Source organism: Rhineura floridana, chromosome 12 (genome assembly GCF_030035675.1).
Source record: "Rhineura floridana isolate rRhiFlo1 chromosome 12, rRhiFlo1.hap2, whole genome shotgun sequence".
Lineage (NCBI taxonomy): Eukaryota > Metazoa > Chordata > Lepidosauria > Squamata > Rhineuridae > Rhineura > Rhineura floridana.
Window position 1 is genome coordinate 34713178 of NC_084491.1, and position 16273 is coordinate 34729450.

At 43.4% G+C, this 16273-nt stretch overlaps 1 protein-coding gene across 10 annotated transcripts in view; it reads right to left on the reverse strand.

The window, feature by feature from the left end:
• Positions 1-16273, reverse strand: part of LOC133368398 (opioid-binding protein/cell adhesion molecule) — a 919374-nt gene that overhangs the window by 105585 nt on the left and 797516 nt on the right. For all 10 annotated transcript variants that reach the window (XM_061592598.1, XM_061592595.1, XM_061592591.1 and 7 more), the window contains one exon: positions 3544-3672. In XM_061592598.1, coding sequence (XP_061448582.1) covers positions 3544-3672 — 129 coding nt within the window. The remainder of the gene's footprint in view (positions 1-3543; positions 3673-16273) is intronic.

Consider the following 16273-nt stretch of genomic DNA (forward strand, 5'->3'; position numbering starts at 1 on the left):
GCCCGAATTGGTCCTATTTGGTTTGCAATTTGTACAAATGCAGTGCACAGCTGTAACAAAAATGGTATAAACTAGCCAAAGTTTGCATGAAAATGCATACATTGGTGAAAATAACATACAAAAATGCATTACATCAGGGAAAATTGCTTTGCAGAATGTGTGTATTAGGCCAAATTACACAGAAACATGGGTATATTAGGAGAATTTCACACTAAAATGCTGATGAATTTTAATGAGGATCTTTAAAAAAAACTGATGGGGAAATGTGAAGAACTAAATTTAAGACTAGAAAAATGAGAAATGCAGAAAAAAACAAAATCGACAATTCCTGTTTGGAGCACAAAAGATGAAGATGGCTAACCTCACGCTTGTGAAGCAGTCGTGTGTCAGGCATGAAATATACCTCTCCTATTCCAATACTGACAAAGGGTTTAATGTGTCAAGTAGGATTTTGTTCCCAAAAAACTGGAACTCACACAAAGATTTTAAAAACATCACAATACTATGCAGGGGTGTGAGCAATGGGGGGGTGTCTCTAACACAATTTGCGGAAGGCTAAGAGTCTCTAATCTTCAGTGTCTCTCTGCACAGAGTGCCTTGGGACAGAAGGAGCCAGAGACACAGACATGATGCATTGTTGCTGTTATAAAAGTGAGCTGCTCGCTTTGAGCATGTTTTCAAAGATAATCCATTTCTTTCTTTGGCTATCGAAGAAACAAGGAGCTCCTTCCTGAAAGCAGGGGTTTTTTTCAAGGTAGCTGTCGCTTTTGTTTATTTAAACACTTTTTATGCAAAGACTCTATAAAGCTGCTTTGCAATCATGACTCTGAACAATAACTCTTGGAATCTGGAAAAGGGCTGGAGCTGAAACAGAGACTTTCTGTACCTGAACAATGTGTACTTTTTCAAAATCTTTTGGCAAGCAGTCAGATTTATATCCAGTCCCGTGTGGATAGTGTCATTAAATAGACAGTCAGTAGCGTAGCGGCACATTCAGAAGTTCAGGGTCCCTTCATGATAGTCACAGCCACCCTCCCCCCTTTTTTGCTACAGGGTTGAGAATGTGATCCTTGTTAATGCCTTCTCCCAGAACAATAGGTGTCCCTAGGAGCCAGTAAGCATGAAAGAGGAGAATGTTAGCTACTGAAAAGAGTCTTCTCAGTGGCTGATTCACCTTTCACTCTGATTGAATCCAATCAGCAGGAAAAGGACAAGGAAGCATGTTAGAAGACTCTTCACAGTGGCGAACACAAACCCCTTTCATTCTGATTGGTTCATAGAATGCTGGGGATATAGGGACTCTGCTCCCAAAAAAGAAAGGAGTCTAAGACCCCCTGAGACCCTGGACCCCACTGTAGGCAGCACTGAGTTTAGCTGTATCTTGATGGAGACAGGTGTTTCCTGTTGATGTTCTAGGGTGGTATCCACCTAAACCATTCTGCTAGCCCAAGGAGCTGCACATTGGAACTTCCCCACCCTCTCCTCTCCCCATGTGCCTCATTCATACAGTAAATCTGCTCCAGAGGATTGGGGGAACTTCTGAACAAGTTTAGGATCAAACATTGTGTACAAAAATGCACATATAGTGAAAGTGTGCATAAAACAAAAAACATATTAGTGAAAACAACATACAAAAATGCATTATATTAGGGAAAATTGATTTCAAAAATATCTGTATCAGGTAAAATTGCATTTACACTAAAATGCTGACTTTTTTAAAAAAAAACCCTCATACTGATGCAGAAGTGTGGAAGTTTGAATACTGAAAGAATGAGAAACTGATAGAAATGGAAACGGATAAATTCATCCATCCCTAATGACAGTCCACTTGGAATCGTATCAGCAGGCTTATTTATTTACTTACTTATTTTATATCCTGCCCTTCCTCCCAGAAGGAGCCCAGGGCAGCAAACACTCCAAAACATCTTAAAAACAAAAAACTTTAAAACATATTAAAACAAAACATCTTTTAAAAAAACAGCCTTAAAAACATCTTAAAAAGTAATTCTAACACTCTGGGATAAGGTCTCTACTTAAGAGGCTTAATGAAAGAGGAAGGTCTTCAGTAGGAGACAAAAAGATAACACAGATGGCGCCTGTCTAATATTTAAGGGGAGGGAATTCCAAAGGGTAGGTGCCACTACGCTAAAGGTCCGCTTCCTATGTTGTGCGGAACGGACCTCCTGATAAGATGGTATCTGCAGGAGGCCCTCACCTGCAGGGCTCAGTGATTGACTGGGTATATAAGGGATAAGACAATATTTCAGGTATCCTAGCCCCAGCCTGCATAGGGCTTTGTATACTAAAACCAGAACCTTGAACTTGGCCTGGTAGCTAATGGGCAGCCAGTGCAATTCTTTCACACCCTGGATCCACTTGGTCATACCTCCTCAGCAAGCTTTAATAAGCCAAGAAGGGCAAGGGTCAAGAGGACACGTTGCTGGCCGCATCGTCACAAGCATTTTGTCCACATCATCAGGCCGTACCAACTGATCCCAAGCAGGTGCAGCAGATGTTGCACTGGACAACTCACTGGGGACTACAGTAGATGTGAATAGGGCATCAAGATTGCTACGAAGGCAAGCAACTTTACCCTCAAAGTGCTTTGCAAATAATTCACAGTGAGCCTCTGAAGGGTCTAAAACTCCATTTCCTGGAGTTGATGTCAGCAGACCCCTGACAATACAGAAATGCTCTGCTAGATAGCTACTTGAGGATGTGTTGAAGGCTTGAGGAGGAAGAACAAACTGCTCCATCCCTCTTGCACCAGGCAACCTGGCAGAAGTCTTTCTTCCCCTTCACTAGCCTGCTAAGAGCCTATTAAACTGCATTTCCAGGCCAGCTAGAGGACAAAAGACAAAAACATATGCAACGTACTCGGGCCCCGGGACCCCTTCCGGACTGCCGGGCCCTGATAATTTGGACCGGCTTCCCCCCCCCTCGTCAGCCCTGCCCATCAGGTTCACCCTGGCTTCCCTTTCAGATTTACCTTCTGACCCTCACAACAACCATTAGCCTTGCCGTGAGCCTAGAAGGGAAAAAAGGAAAAGAAACTCCAAAGGATGTCATGTTGCTTCAGAGCATCTCGGGGGCCACCTTGTACAAAATGGTGACTGCAGAAAAGCTACTGGAAAAAAGGGCTTGCAAAGTCTGCTGACATTTTTTTGCAAGATACTCATGTCCTGATGGCTTTTCGAGGTAGCAAAGAAAATCTGCTTGATAGTGGTGGTTGCCATTTCACAGGGCCAATGGGCCATTTATCATACAGGGACAATCCCCTCGCAGACTGATCAAGACCAAGCCAGAGAGATGCTAATGTGTCCAAGAGAAACTGCCAGTGCCTTTTGCCTTTGACGACACCACCTAACAATTCTATAACCCTGGCTTTCTTTTTGTGCCTTTTGCCTTTGCACATCCCAGAGTGTTTACACAAAGGCATGCAACACAAGAGGGCTTTTGTTTTGTTTTTCATCCAACTCCTCATATTTTAAGTGCAGTCCCCTCCCCCATATGCCCCACTTCCAAATGTGGGCAATACCTTACCTTTGCCGCCAGAGAGATGCTTCCAAGTCACTGTCGGTTCTGGTCTCCCAAAGGCCAAGCACAAAAGGGTGATGCTGCTGCCTTCGTTGACAGTGATGTCCGATGTGATGTTTATAATCTGGGGAGGAACTGCAACAAGAAAGGTTGGAAGAAATGAATGCATGCTAGAAACCTCTCTTGATGCTACTGACAGGTAAAGCCCATCCCTTTCTGGACTGTTGAATTTGAGGTACCTAAAAAAAATCTTCCCAAAATTCCTATGGCCATTCAGTGCAGAATCTGGGTCCCAAACTGCAAGCAAGTTGAGATTCTGTTGCAGCACTTGCTGAACTGGGGCGTCAGTAAGAGTTGTTGCAATACAGATACATGGGAAATGAGATCCAAGTTAGGTGGGGGTAAACTCAAGGAGTTTAATGTCTAACCCTTCCTCTGCAACCCACCACTATTAGAAGTTGCCACCAAGCACCAGAGGACTGAAAACGTACTGCAAAGTCTCAGAAACACATGGCTACATTTCTGGGGCTTCTGCAATCCCCAGTCCATGGAATTGTGAACACTGCTTAGGAACATAGGGAGCTGCCTTATACTGAATCATAGCATTAGTTCATATCCCTCAGTATTGTTTACATTGACTGCCAGTGGCTCTCCAGGGTTTATGGGAAGGAATCTCTCCCTGCAGAAACCTTCTACGTGCAAAGCAGACACTCCTCCAGTGAGGTATGGCCCTTCCTCTACTGGCTTCAGTTTTAAGGCTAGGGCTGGTGGGAGTTGCGAGCCCTAAACATTTGGAGGGCCACAGATTCCCCATCCCTGATCTACTACACTCAGGGCTGGTGCCAGGCATCACTGGGCCCCTGGCCATGGACTTGCTTAGGCCTGCAGCAGCGTTTGCCCCAACAACCCATCCTGCTACAGGCAGCATGGAGCTTGTATAAGTCTGTCTGCCCCACCTACATCTGGCATCAGTGTGCACACCCTGTTCACACATGCCTGCCATAATTCAAGATGGCGGTGTCAAACCCTTAGGGGCAGCCCCGTAGCCATCTTGGATTATGGCAGGCATGTGCGTGCATGGACATGCTATTGCAACAGGTAGGTGAGGTAGCAGGCATATTTAAGCCAGCAGCAGGTGACATGACCCGATGTTGCTGTGGACTGTGGAGTGGGCTCCACCCTTAGGAGGGGCTCCTCTGCCAAGGCCCAACCTGGCTGTGCACTGGTGCTGGGCCTGGCTACACTATATAGATTCACTGGTACAGTTCTAGAAAATAGCACATAACGATCAATGCAGGTGTCTTTTAAACGTTGAGTTCCATTTCTCCCTTTCCTTTCTCGTCTTCTACCCCACCCCACCTCAATGATATACCTTGCTTTTCAACTTGAAAGAATTAAAAGCATTTCCAAAAATATCTTGAAAGATCCAGGAAAGGGAAAGGATGGGAAAAAAAAGACTTTAGCTTTCAATCTGTTCGTCTGCTCTTGGCAATATAATGTGCAGCAGATTTAAAGGACAGCTGACGCCTTGTGGAAAACTGAAAAAACAACCTATGGAGAGAAATGATTCAGCCGTTTTGAATCTGCATTTCCCCTATATTTCTGTTCACTGGTTCTTTATTACAAAGGACGCTGGTGCGAAAACATGTTCTTCAAGGATTCATCTGCGTCTCCCCTGTTTATTCCCCACCTGAATCATAATCTCTTGTTTGTGCCTTCACAGTTGGTTGCTATGGAAGTTATTATGTCCTTGGTATCTCACTTTCACATCGCAACGGCCATAAACAGAAGACGAATCTCGTTCAAGGAGGTGGGTCCCCCTCCGGGCTCAAACTCAGATCCGTTGATGGATCTGCATCAAGAACTCCGCACAACTGAATGAGTTTGAGGTGTACATTTAAATGAAGGAGATTATCCAGGATTACAAGAGCATACATGGAAGATAAAGCCCAGCATCACCACTGGCAAGGTGAACAGCAAGCCAGCTCTGATATGGGACACAAACCAGAACACCGGAAAGCAGCTACCTCTTGGTGAGGAGGATTAGGGAACAGCTCTCAGGTGTGACCCTCTTTTTAAGGGACCCTAGTTACACGATTTCACCTCAACACAGGAATATCACAGCTCCACAGCGCAGGGGCAGCACTCCAGATATCACTGGACTGTAACTCCTATCATCCCATGCAGACTGATGCTGATGGGGCTTGGGGTCCATGGCATCTGGAGGGCAACACGTTGGCTACTCCTAGGGACTGGGGGGGGAATCAGTTCTCATTTTATTGTGAATCTGCCCAATTCACATTTCCTGAACCGATAAGCAAACTGGAAGACAGATATCCTTCAACATTCACATGTCTCCAAATGTTGTGGTCCAGTTCTCTAACCCAAAAGTGTTCACAAAAAGATGCATATGTCCATGAAAATAGCATCTATTTTTTTGGGGGGGGAGAAGGTAAATAAACTTTTAATCTTGGTTCATGCCTAATGGTCTGGTGTCTGACCCAAGAACTTTCACACTGAACTCTACTGCCCATACTTAGGGAGAGAATGACAGACGGGACAACTCACTACTTAGTTCCTACTTACAAAATGAAATCATGGTGTTAATCTGCTTTATAAAATGCAGACTGGAATAAAAGTCTCTACTTAAAAGGCTTGTTGGATGAGGAAAGTCTTCAATAGATGCCCCAAAGATGCCACCTGTCTCATGTTTAAGGGGAGGAAATTCCAAAGGGCATATGCCACAACACTAAAGGCCCAATTCCTACACTGTGCAGAAAGGACCTCCTGATAAGATGGCATCTGCAAGAAGCCCTCTCCTGTCCACTGTGATCAACTGGCTTTATAAGAGGTAAGATGATATTTCAGGTATCCTGGTCCTAAGTTGTATATGGCTTTACAAACCCAAAACAGCACCTTGAACTTAGCCCTTTAGCTAACCAGCACCCATACCAGGACCTTGAACTTAGTCCGTTAGCTAACTGGCAGCCAGTGCAATTCTTTCAACAGTAGGGTAACATAATGGTGATATCCTGTCTCAGCGAGGAGTTGAGCCCACTGCATTTTCCACCAGCTGCAGCTTCAAGACCAACCTCAAGGGTAGCCCTACAGAGAGCATGTTGCAGTAATCCAATCAAAAGATAAGGATGGTGGGTTAGAAGTGGCATTGGTCTGGCCCAATTAAACTGCCCTTCTGTCCCTATATCTGGTTCTTTATGGATCTTTTGACTGCAGAGTCAAAGTCTCTGGAAATGCAAAGAACTGGCAACATCTTTGTATTGTCATGCATCAAGCTGAACCTGTGGGCCTCAGCTCTTGAATTCCCCCTCCTGAATGCCCCCACTTAGATAATACATTATATCATGTCATGTCAGAGCAGATCCCATTCTATTTATGATTGCTTTTCTCCCCTATGTTGTATTTTTTGAAGAGAGATGATAGGGAATGAGAACAAATTATTGTGAATTGCAAGGATATAAATACACACGATGATTCTAGTGACATCACAAACCACTCAAGCTGTGCTCCGGTGGTTTATAATGATTGTTTCCCGAGCATCTCTCAGCATGTGTATTTATAGCTTTATTCACAGCTTTCCCCGTCCTTAATGTGCACGAGGTACATGGATTTTGCATAAGGCTGCTTATGAAATTCTCATCTGAGTCTGTACCCTCAAACTTTGGGGTTCTGAACTACCAGATTTTGTTTGTAGGGCGGCATTAAAGAGTTAACAAACCACAGTTCTTCCATTTTTATAGGCTTTTTTTTTTTACTGTGTTCAAACCGCTATATATGCACAGTGTGGCACTTTAAAAAAAAAAAAATTCCTTGCAGGTTACTAATGTGCACGAGTGCATATGCACATTGATTAAACCACAGCACAAAATGGAATCTTGATGCAAACAAATGATTACATCAGTGTCACTTTTTGCACAGTGTTTTAATCAATGTGATCATGAGCATCAGTAAACTGTGAGAGGAAAAAAGAACACAAGCTACAACACATGCCAATTCTGAAACTCATTTTAGAAATTTTCCAAGTTAAGAAGGCAAGTGAACCAAAAACATAGACAGAATTGACTTCATGGAACATCAGCAAAACCTCTGGGACATTTATCTATGCCCATTTTTGCAAAATTTCAAAAACCCAAAGGTTGCTTATTCCAATCTCATCGCTTTTCTTCCCTTCGCATCAATCATGTGAACACAATATATTTTTGGAAGAAATCAGGCCTTTGCTTCTGTCACAGTCTACACTTAGTATCAGGCCCAGTACTTACAACCGCTTTAATATAGTGATCCAGGCTTTGTCATGGTTTGAGAAGAAATCAATGGAATTTAAGGCAGTAACTGAAGTCCTATTCATGACATTGTGCCTACTCTAAGTATCACTATGTCTGGATGCAACCCATATGTTGGTCTTTTCAAGTCATGATGTGAACATCTTATCATGAGCGCAATGCAATTTTGCACATCAGCACAAACACTCCAATGTAGCTACAGCGGTAAAGAACCTCTGGCATGTGGGCCTAACTAAGCCCACCGGGTCTCTTGGTTTGGCTTATGAGCCACACCCAACTGCCCTGTACCTGACATCCTGCATGATGTCAGGTGTGGGACAAATACATGGCTGAGCCAAAAAGGGGGTTAGCAGATACCACCTATCAGCTGATTGGTGGCACCTGCAAAGCCCTCTGCAAACAGCCACTGTGCACCAGGCTTCATAAGCACTGACAATCAGCTGATTGGTGGCACTTGCGGAGAGCTGTGCTTGATCCAGTCCCCCACCGCCACCCTAGTAGGATGCAGGTGGTGGATTAAGTGGGATCATTGGGGAAGAGGGTCCCCTGCAGCAGGTCAGCTCCACCCCTCCAGTAATAGTAATTTTCTTTTTCTGTTGAGAAATCATCTAGGGCCCTTCAGACTTCCTTTCCTGCCCTCTATGTCATCCCAGTTTGCCAATATGAGAAAAAAAATTGGGGGGGGCAGAGTAGCAGTTGCTAAAGTACAGGAAGGTGCAGGCAAAATCAAAGAGAGGTCACCTGTGCCTGCCTCCATTCTCCTTCTGCGCACTCACACACGCATGCACGCACACACACACACACTTAACATCATATTTTCATATTCACATATTGGTCTCTCTCTGTGCAATAAATTACTCTGGGAATATAAATGAAGGGTGAACTACAAATACTTTTAACAACAAAGAGACCCTTTGGCAGTGTGGAACAGTAAAGCAGAAGCTGCTGTCTTCAAAACAGCACTGCTAACAAGGTGTCTCCTTGTTTTCCTCTGTGAAACCCTGGGGAAGGTACTGAGTGCTTTCCTCACTCCTGTATGACAAGGTAAACATGCCACCATTCCCCTCTCTTACGCAAGGATTAAAGGCCCCCGTTCTCCGTTCAAGCTGGTCCTCCTGGTCCTGGATGCAACCCAGGCACAGTTAGGATGACCTAGGCAAAGGGAGGGAAGGAAGGGATCAATGAAAGGATATATGGGTAGTTGCCAGGCAACCACCTATGCATGTCCTCCTGCTTCTCCCACACATGCCTGCTCTTCCCTAGAACAGGCCTCCTACTGATTAGAAGGTGGAGAGGAGGACAAAGAGGAGGAGGCAAGCCGTGAGTAGCATCTGAGCAGCCGTAGGTGTGTCAGCAACACTTGCCTGGCAGAAGCTTGGCCTGCTGTGTGAATTACACTTTCTCTTTTCTGAGCATTTAGCCTACATTGCTTTTTGTATAAAAAGGATGGAAGGAAGGCTTAATTGACCCCCAGGGATGGAAGCAGCTTAATTTCATTTCTTTCAGTTTCTACCTTTTTATATATATCTTAATTTCAGTTCTCTGCATTTCTGCAGAAATTTGTGATTTTTTTAAAAGAATTGCTCATGAACATTCTTCAGCATTTTAGTGAGGATTTCTCCTGATAAACACCTTTTTTTGTCTGCAGTTCTGACTAATCTACACATTTCAAAAAGCAATTTCTCCTAATTTAGGCAGTTTTGTAAACATTGCTTGGTTGCAAAATTCGGATAAGTGCAAATGTCGAAGGATGGCTGTGTTTCGGTTCTCATATTATTTCTGAAAGTGCAAATTTGATAGATTCAGCTTTAAAGGAGAACTGAACTGAATGTCTCTCCCATCCTTATTGATGCCTGTGAAATGCTGTCCCGAGTAAGGCCACCATACATGTAAAACACTATTATACCTCTTTAGACAGTCCTGGTTTCACCCAAAGAATCCTGGGAACTCTAGTTTGTTAAGGATGCTGAGAATTGTTAGGAGATCCCTATTCCCCTCACAGAGCTATAGTTTGTGTGTGTGTTTTTAAAAAAGCAAACATACACAGAAGAATGCAGAAACAGGATGGAATGGGCTTATGAATGATCACATGTTACAGTGACACTGGCTGGAAAAAGTTGATCCATCCACCCCTAGCTATAAGCCTGTCCCAGTTTTTTTTCCTGTGACATGCCTGGAAGGTTTGAGCTTGTTAATGCTACAGATGTGTATGTGTGTGTGTGGGGGGGGGACATGTGTTAAAATCCCTCAGTGCTCACAAGCCCAGAACTCCAATCCTCTCTTGCAGATGAAGCATCCGGTTGTAGGCAGGGTGCTTTGGGAGGCCCTGCCCACATTTCCGTTGCTTTGCGCAAAACGTAAAATAAAACAGCCTAAAAATCGCTGATAAAAAACATGATAACTGAGTCTCATTACAGCCAAAGACAAGTCTCATATTTTAGCATTTTTATTAAAGCTTTTTAAATTACTGAGTGTCTGGTATATTCAATACTGGCCTAAGTGATTTATATTAGTCTATCCCCAGATCTTCCATCTAATAAATAACTTGGCAATCTCCTAACCCATAAATATCCCCAGCCCAGGCAAAAAGCAATTAAAGCAGGTTGAAAAAAAGAACTTGCTTCTCAACATGCCAGCCTGCAGGGTCATTGGTTGCACCACTTGGATTGCTTCACCCCACATAGACTGGGATGAAATGAGGGTAAGGGAGAGGGGGAAGTAGGTTTCCAGCTACACCCTCTTATCTGGAATTTATGTTCTGGCTCCAATTGAAAAACAAGCGACATACAAAATAAGCTTTAAAAGTTAAACATGTCACAGTGATGCAGAGATGTTACCAAGGAAAACATCATTTCCAGCAACAAGTGTTTCCTTGGCCGCCTGAGACAGCTTAGGCTGCTAAAATATTGTTTAAAAGCACTTCAGGAAACAGTCTGAGCCAAAAAAACATGTTTAAAATGCTGTGGCATTAAGCACTGAGACAGCAGACTAAAACGTTATTAAAGACTCCCAGGTTGCCAGTCCAGAATATATTTCAGGTTAATAAGGTTCACTTTCGTCCCAAGTAAAGGACACTTTTATTTCATGGGGGGAGGGGGGAGAGAAAATGGAAGGGTGGGTTGAAGTCATAAAGCAGAAAAGCCTCTGGAAAATGATTTCCCTCTTAACTAGAAACATGATCTTTTTTACCCATGTAGCTGTGGTGGATCTTCAAAAGAGAAGCGCACAGTTCAGTGCAGACCATGTCACGGTCCTACATGCATATGTTATATCATGATTGGACTGCTGTAACATATTTGAAAAGAGGCTGCCCTTGAAGACCTCTTGGAAACGTCAATTGGTGCAGAATGCTGGTGCTAAAATCTTGACTGGAGCAAGGTACTGGGATCCAGTTACTGCAGCCTTCACCAACCTGTCACCCTCCAGATGTTTAGGGCTGCAGGTGTAGTCCCAAACATCTGTAGGGCACCAGGTCGGTGAAGGCTGCCTTATTATATCAGCTGCACAGGCTCCAAGTCCATCTTTGAGTGTGATTCATGTGCTGGCTATTACCTATAAAGCCATAAGCAGCCTGGGAAGACCCTATCTGAAAGTCTGTTTTATCTGCTTATCCTGTTGCACCCCCACTGTGTGTGCTAGTATCTTCTGAGGCAAGGTTGGTGGTGACAAGTGAGGGGGCTTTCTCTGTGGTGGTGCTCCATATCTGGAACTCCCTGCGACAAGAAGTTAGATAATAATCTATATTTCACAGTAGCAGACAGTGTGGTGAGGCAGAGGTGCTTGCCTTATCTCCTGGCAAGTATGTCACTGCTACAGTGGAGAGGGTGGCATGTTACAAATACACCAGTGGAGCCAATCCACCACTCCTGCTATTATTATTATTATTATTATTATTATTATTATTATTATTATTATTATTATTATTATTATTATTATTATTATTATTATTATTATTTAATATGGGGCAGTATATAAATGCAATAAATAAATAAATATTGTTATTGTTATTATTATTATTATTATTATTATTATTATTATTATTAGGTCACCTCAGACACAGGAGTCTCTAGGTGATGTGCAACACAATTAATAACAATCAATATAAAACAGATTTAAAAACATACAATATAAAAACTTAAAACCCATATAAAAAAGGTATGACTAAAACAGCCCACATCAAGGGCCAAAGGTCTGAGTGAAAAGGAAAGACTTTGCCTGGCACCTAAAGATAGATAAAGAAGGTTCCAGGTGTGCCTTCCTTGGGAGAGCATTCCACAGCCAGGGGGCCACCACTGAAAAGGCCCCTCCTAGTGTACCACCCTGTGAGCCTTCCGGAGGGGGCACACAAACAAGGGCCTCTGATGATGAACACAGGGTCCAGGTCAGTTCATAAGGGGAGAAGTGGTCATTGAGATTGAGATCCTGAGCTGCATAAGGTTTTATCAGTCAAAAAGTACACTTGGAATTGACCCCAGAAATGAACCAATAGCCAGTGCAGCCATGCCAAAGTTGTTGTTACATGTACCAACTGATTTATCCCAGTTAGTAATCTAGCTGCTGAATTCTGCACTAGCTGCAGTTTCTAGACCATCTTCAATGGCAGCCCCACCTATAACACATTGCAGCAAGTCTAACCTAGAGGCTACCAGAGCGTAGACAACAGACATGCTAGTGCAATTGCACTGCACTGCCCTCCTTGCTGCCTCGTCTGTCCCCCTCATCCCCCCAGGAAACAGCAGTGACTCACGTGCCAGGAGTTCAGGCAAGTGCCTCCACCCTACCACACCATCCTCTATGGATCTTCCACCAGCAATTGAAACCTTTCCTTTTAAAACTAGCTTTGGGTTCTGTTCCTGCTTAATATGTAGATCTCTGCTGCTGCTGCTCTTTATGTTTTTGTTTAATGTAATAATCTGTGGTTTAATGGTTGTATCAACTGCACTATTTCAAAATGAGGATGTAGTGAAGGAGTTGCATGCCTGGATTGTTCCCAGAAGCCAAGAGCTCCCTGCCTGTGGAAAGCAAACATACAGGCAAGATTCATGTATGCTTTTCAGAGCTGTATCCCATGCATTACAATGGATTAAAACAATGTAAAAAAAAGTGTGTTCCAGTGGGACATGGCCCCTGGCTGGTGTGACAGCAGTGGGGCCAACAAGAGAGATAAGAGCGGGACACAATGGTTCCTCAGTCCAGACCCAGGTTGGACTGCCTGCAGTGCAACCCAACCACACAACTGGAAGGAGATGCCTCAAAGGGCACCGGCAGCCCACAGAGATACTGGGTGGTATCCAATCCAGTTAATGGACATGCTTAACTTAGGTACATTAATTTCAATGTGTCTACTCTGAATAGGACTTAGTTGCATATAACCCATGGGTTCTATACTGTATCCAGTTCTATACAGAGCAGACCCATTGAATAACACAGGCCCATCATCTTTAATGGGTCTACTCTAGACTAGAAACTACTCTTGACTAAAACAAAACAAAAAACAGACCAAGGTATCTAATACTGTAGCATCACTAATGGCCAAATCTCTCTGTTGTCCTTTAATTTACAGTTTGGAGCTGACTGAACATTTTAGGATGTTGCCAGTTCTTGTGGACAATGAACTAATGGCTCTGGAACAATCCCAGCGGAAAAAGAAATCCTCCATCTTAGGCTCTGTGTGGGGGACTTGGCAACACACAGAAAATCAAGGAAACAAGAGGGTTTTTCTTCTTCTTCTACAAAAGTGATTTATGATTTAAAACCCAAGGGGAGGAAGAAAGTCATAGATTACTGCTTCTCAAATGCCAAACAGGAACCAATTTCCTATTCCCACTTTTCCAACTCAAACAGCTGTTCCCCACCCATCCAGCTCAGTTTATGGATTTTATTCTCTTCTTCTCTCTTTTTAATTACGGTGATACTCCCTCCTGGTGTCCAAGTCCTCTCAACAATCCAGACAATAATCCACAATTTCTTCTGCTTTTTAAAAAAGTTATTAAAAAAAAACCTTCTCAGGAAATTAATCTCTGCTGGCTCCATTCCAGGCAACAGGTGAGAAATTTAGTCTATTGCCAAACAGTAGATTTTCAATGCATCCCAGCAGGCATTTTAAAATATGCCTTAGGGATGCTTAAGACAATCCTCAAGTCTCATGTAAAAGAATGAGCAGCTCAGCGTGAGACTGCAGACAGCTTTCATCAGGAATAAGCTTCCTAGCCAAAAACTACCAGTTCTGAAGGGACCAATCCATTTTCTCACTGGAATAGAATAGGAACCCCAGATTTGGTGTGCTGCTGGGGCTGCCAAACTGTGTCCTGCAGGACCTGGAGGTTCCTCTTAAAGGTGGTCACAGCTGTCTGGAGGGCACCAGGATGAGGAGGGCACCATCTTGGGAAGGCTGCATCAGGGCATGCTGTCAGTTCATGCTGAAATTAATAACTGGCCCAAGGTTTCACAGTGAGGCACACGCACATCCTGATACCCTATTCACTTCTTCCAAACTAGGTTCAGAAAAGAACTTTGGAGACTTGTAAAAGCCCACTTCAAAAAAGAGGCATGCATTTCAACCCCTGGCTCCAATTTTTCCCCAGCTTACACTGAAATCTAAGACGGGGGGATTGCTGCCTTTGTTCCTGGATTCCCGCCCCCCCAAAAAACCCCAAACTAATTGAGCAGATTAGCTTGCATGGAGCTTTATTTATTTATTCATTATTTGATTTATATCCCGCCCTTCCTCCCAGCAGGAGATCATGCAAGGGTCAAATGAAAGGTTGGGGGAGATGACTCATTGCTAAACGGGCTGGCCACCTCAATCACTCTCAAATATCACCCTTGCAGTCTCTCCCCATGTAAGGTAATAGAGCAAAGCTATTCATTAGCTTGTGTGGATATGGGAAGGAAGATCTGGAGAGATGGGGATGGAATTTTTCTGAAACCTCCTCCTCCTCCTCCTCCTCCTCTCTCTCTCTCTCTCTCTCTCTCTCTCTCTGTGTGTGTGTGTGTGTGTGTATAAATATATATATTTATGGTGATATATGGTGACTTCTGCTATTCACATCACAGTGGATCCTTGAATTATCTCAGATTGATATGTAAAAAGACAGGTCCTGGGGCTCAAACCTTTTCAGCCATTTGGCAAGTGCAGAAAGAAATGTTCTGGGTCGTGCTAACCCCGCCAGTGGCATGGAAGATTAAAGTTATTCTGGTAATGGAAACATATAAGAGGCATAGTGATTCCTGGTTCAAATGATATCCTGCTCTTTTTCATTTTTGATTATATATACCTAAAAACCACACAGGAATATGTATGGGGAAAACTGGAAGCCATACTTATAAACTGTCTCCATAGCAACAGTATGAAACCAAGCCAACACCTCAAGGCTATTTTCACTACTTGAATATTTTATATCCAGTCAAGAAATTCCTGGGTTTTGAGCAACATGTTGTGACATATGCAAATTTTACCTTGAAACAGGTGATTTAACAAAAAATGGTTGGGGGAATCCTGCATATTTTAATGAAGGACAGGAGATATGATGGTGGCCAATGAGACATATATGAAAGGCACCCTGGGAGAGATAGCAAGGGTTGGCTCAGTTTGGCCTAGACAGAGCAAGATTAAGAGCAGACATGATACTGCTATGAGAAAGACCGAGAGGAATTGTTCTCCAGTGTGCCTTAAGGGACATTGACAGGTATAGAGAGAGAGCTGCAGCATGGAAATACATTCTGATTGGTCAAAACAATAATGTTGTCTTGGGAAGTTCTGAGCAGGGAGATGCCCTCAACTGTAGGCTTCTACAAAGGTGGATAAATCACAAATCTGGTGTTTTGGGGCAACATTTAATTGACACATGTGGACTGGTCTCCCGAGGAAGACTCCATCTGCACCTTACATTTAAAGCACTACTATATTATTTTAAACAGTTGTGGCTTCCCCCAAAGAAACCTGGAAACTGTAGTTTTTAGAGTGCTGAAAGTTGTTAGGAGATCCCTATTCCTCTCACAGAGCTACAGTTCTCAGAGTGGTTTAGCAATCACTATCTCTTCTCAGGGAACTGTAGCTTTGTGAGGCAAATAAGGGTCTCCTCTAAGCATCCTTAACAAACTCCAATTCCCAGGATGCTTTGGGGGAAGCCACGACTGTTTACAATGGTATGATACTGCTTTAAATGCATGGTGTGGACTGTGTTCTAAAATCCTATGATCATATGATTATTAGATGTTGGCACAAAAACACAATCAATTCCCTTTTCCAGGAAACTCTTTACAAACTAGTTTCCAGGATGCTTTGTGGGATGCCATGACTGTTTAAAACCGGTACAATATTTAGTGCAGATGGGGCCAAAGGCATGCCTGGCACCAACATATTTCTGGCATCAGGTTAAGCATTTCATCTTCACCCAGGCATTTGATGGGATTTGAAAAGTTTTTAAATTCTG